The sequence below is a fragment of the Lagenorhynchus albirostris genome, chromosome 14 (assembly GCF_949774975.1).
Source record: "Lagenorhynchus albirostris chromosome 14, mLagAlb1.1, whole genome shotgun sequence".
Classification (NCBI taxonomy): Eukaryota; Metazoa; Chordata; class Mammalia; order Artiodactyla; family Delphinidae; genus Lagenorhynchus; species Lagenorhynchus albirostris.
In genome coordinates this window covers 64163874-64166685 of record NC_083108.1, presented here as the reverse complement: position 1 = coordinate 64166685, position 2812 = coordinate 64163874, and the positions used below count along the sequence as shown (strand labels likewise).

Genomic DNA, 2812 nt, shown 5'->3' with positions numbered 1-2812 from the left:
CTGGGATTCTTTTTCCCACATAAAACCAGCAGGGTGAGCTGTGGGACTGCCCTGGATCCCTGCACAGCTGCTCAGGGAGGATCGTTCACTCCAGGAGCTGGGTCTGGGGGCGGGACCTGTGCTCCCTGGTGAGGACTCAGCAGTGTGTACTCTCTGGCTGGCAGAGGCCCCTGAGCAGGGACCTGCGTGGTCTCAGCAGGTGCTTCCTCCCAGGGGGTCCCAAGGGGGAAGCCACCCTCCATCCCCTTGAGTCTGGGCTGTGAGCTGAGCTCCAGCACCAGGGCTCAGGGAGGGGCTGGGTGGGCCCTGGGTGGACACCCATTTGCACGGGAGCCCCTCCTCTGGCAGAGGCTGGGGGAGAAAAGGAGGCCTGGGGCAGCCCAGCCCCACTGTGGGGACCAGGGGGCTGTGAGCACCATGGCCTGGACTCCTCTCCTGCTCGTGTTCCTCTCTCACTGCACAGGGAGGGCCAGGCTGCGGGGACCAGGTCTCAGTCCCCAGCCTGCATCAGCCCGTGTGGCTCAGACCCCTGGAATCTTTCCTCCAGCTCCTGCCCCATCTCCCCCCTGTGTCTGTGTCTGCAGGTTCCGTCTCCCAGCCTGTGCTGACTCAGCCTCCCTCCCTCTCTGCATCTCTGGGAGCATCAGCCAGACTCACCTGCACCCTGAGCAGTGGGTACAGTGTTGCCAGCTATGTTATAACCTGGTACCAGCAGAAGCCAGGGAGGTCTCCCTGGTACCTCCTGTCCTACAACTCAGACTCCATTAAGGACCAGGGCTCCAGGGTCCCCAGCCACTTCTCTGGATCCAAAGAGGCCTCAGCCAATGCAGGGCTTCTACTCATCTCGGCTGCAGCCCAAGGACGAGGCTGACCATTACTGTGCAATCTGGTACAACAGTGCTCCTCACAGAGACGCAGGCAGATGGGAAAGTGGAACAAGAACCTTAGCCTGTGAGAACCTTTTTCATGACAACTTTTAAATTTCACATTAAATTGTATATATACAAAGTGTACTTGGAAGTACATTCTGGTTTGTAATGGATCTACTCCCAATTCTTAATTCAACCCTTCTTAGTTTCCTGAAAACTTAGAACAAAAATAAAACAAAATAATTCATGATGGCACTGAAATACTGCCTGCTTATCCATGTGTAAGCAACCAGAGAGGTAGATCTGGCCTTTCTTCTTACTATAAAGAAATGAGTCATTCCTCGTTTTATCTTCAGCAGAGCCCGGGGACCAGCCCAGCAGGTGGACCGTCCACTAAAGCGTGGACTCTGCTCCTTGAGGGTCAGAGCAGAGAACTTGAGGTGTCAGGGGTACAGCTGACACCTGTCAGGACCCAGGGGACTCCCGGGAGTGGGTTCTCTTGAGCCGACAGGTGCTGGCTGTGTCCTCCTCTCCTCTCTACCCCACTGGAGGATTTCCAACACTGCAGGGTGGGGGTGGGGCTGGGGACCGTCAGGAGCAGGGACTCCCCAATACATGCCTGTGCCCCTCCCCCTGTGATGCTCCTGATGAGCCCAGATCCGAGAGCACCTTCTCCTGCACAGGGAGCAGCAGGGACATGGGGGTTATCATGGCAACGGTGACAAGAGATCCCAGACAGAGCCCCTACCTTTGTGACCCAGGACACAGGTGAGTGACGTTGGGGGTTCAGCGCTATTCTCTGGCTCCTGGCTTGTCCGCACGGCCTCCTTGGTCACCTCTGGGCCCCGTCCTGATGAGGAGGCTGGTTATCACATATCTAATCACTACCCACCACCACAAGGGACTCCTGTGCTCTGGGGAAGTGAGATAAAAATCTGCCCTCCACACCCCTGTCTGACCCTGACTGTGACCGACGCCAGCTCAGCTTTGGCCTCTGCTGTCACTTGTGCTGTTGAATCCCGAGACTCATGCTTTCATCCTGGTCCATCTTTATGGCGTCAGTGAAAATGTCTCTATTCCTTACTGGTCTCTCAGTACAAACACAATGACTGTGGGCCCAGATACGAATGATCCACCACAGGTACGGGGCAGGATGACGAGGAAGCAGAGGTCCAGCATCTGTGCCCTGGGAGACCCAGGGGGCCTCTGCCAACCCCCTGCATGTCCCTCTCCTGGTCCGGGCTCTGTGCTCCTGCCCTGAACCCTGACACCTAAGCAAGCTGGGTTCCCCCCTTTCCTGGAGCTTTCACTCTGAGGAGCTCCTCGTCTCCAGGTCCTGGGAGACCCTCCCCATTAAGGACACGGCTTTCAGACCCGTCACTTGCTTACTTTCTCCTCTTTCGCTTCATGACCTGTCATACCTTTCCCCCTCTGGTCCTTTGTTTGGGGTGATATTGGATAAATATCACTATTTTGGACACAGACCTTATATACCCACCCCTATTAAATCTATGGAGTTTAACAAATGAACTTGACCCGGATCCAATAAGTTCAGGTAACAGGACATAAGGGTTTCTAAGTCCAGCAATGCAGGGGAAAGCCCTGGAAAGGATGAGAGTGCCATTTATAGTCACAATCTTTTTTGGTTTTTTTGTGGTACACGGGCCTCTCACTGCTGTGGCCTCTCCCGTTGCGGAGCACAGGCTCCGGACGCGCAGGCTCAGCGGCCATGGCTCACGGGCCCAGCCGCTCCGCGGCATGTGAGATCTTCCCGGAGCAGGGCACGAACCTGTGTCCCCTGCATTGGCAGGCGGACTCTCAACCACTGTGCCACCAGGGAAGCCCTATAGTCACAATCTTTATATCAAACATTTTACTGAGAAAGATTATGAAACTAGACTAAAAATATCTTAAATGCATCAGAGTCGCAAATAAATACTGTC

At 55.2% G+C, this 2812-nt stretch overlaps 1 gene segment (V, D, J or C); it reads left to right on the top strand.

Moving 5' to 3' along the window:
• Positions 1–417: 417 nt before the first annotated feature.
• Positions 418–2812, top strand: part of LOC132532236 (immunoglobulin lambda variable 5-39-like) — an 8202-nt gene continuing 5807 nt past the window's right edge. Inside the window, 2 exon segments of the V gene segment in view lie at positions 418–487; positions 585–918. Of these exon segments, the coding sequence occupies positions 418–487; positions 585–918 (404 nt within the window).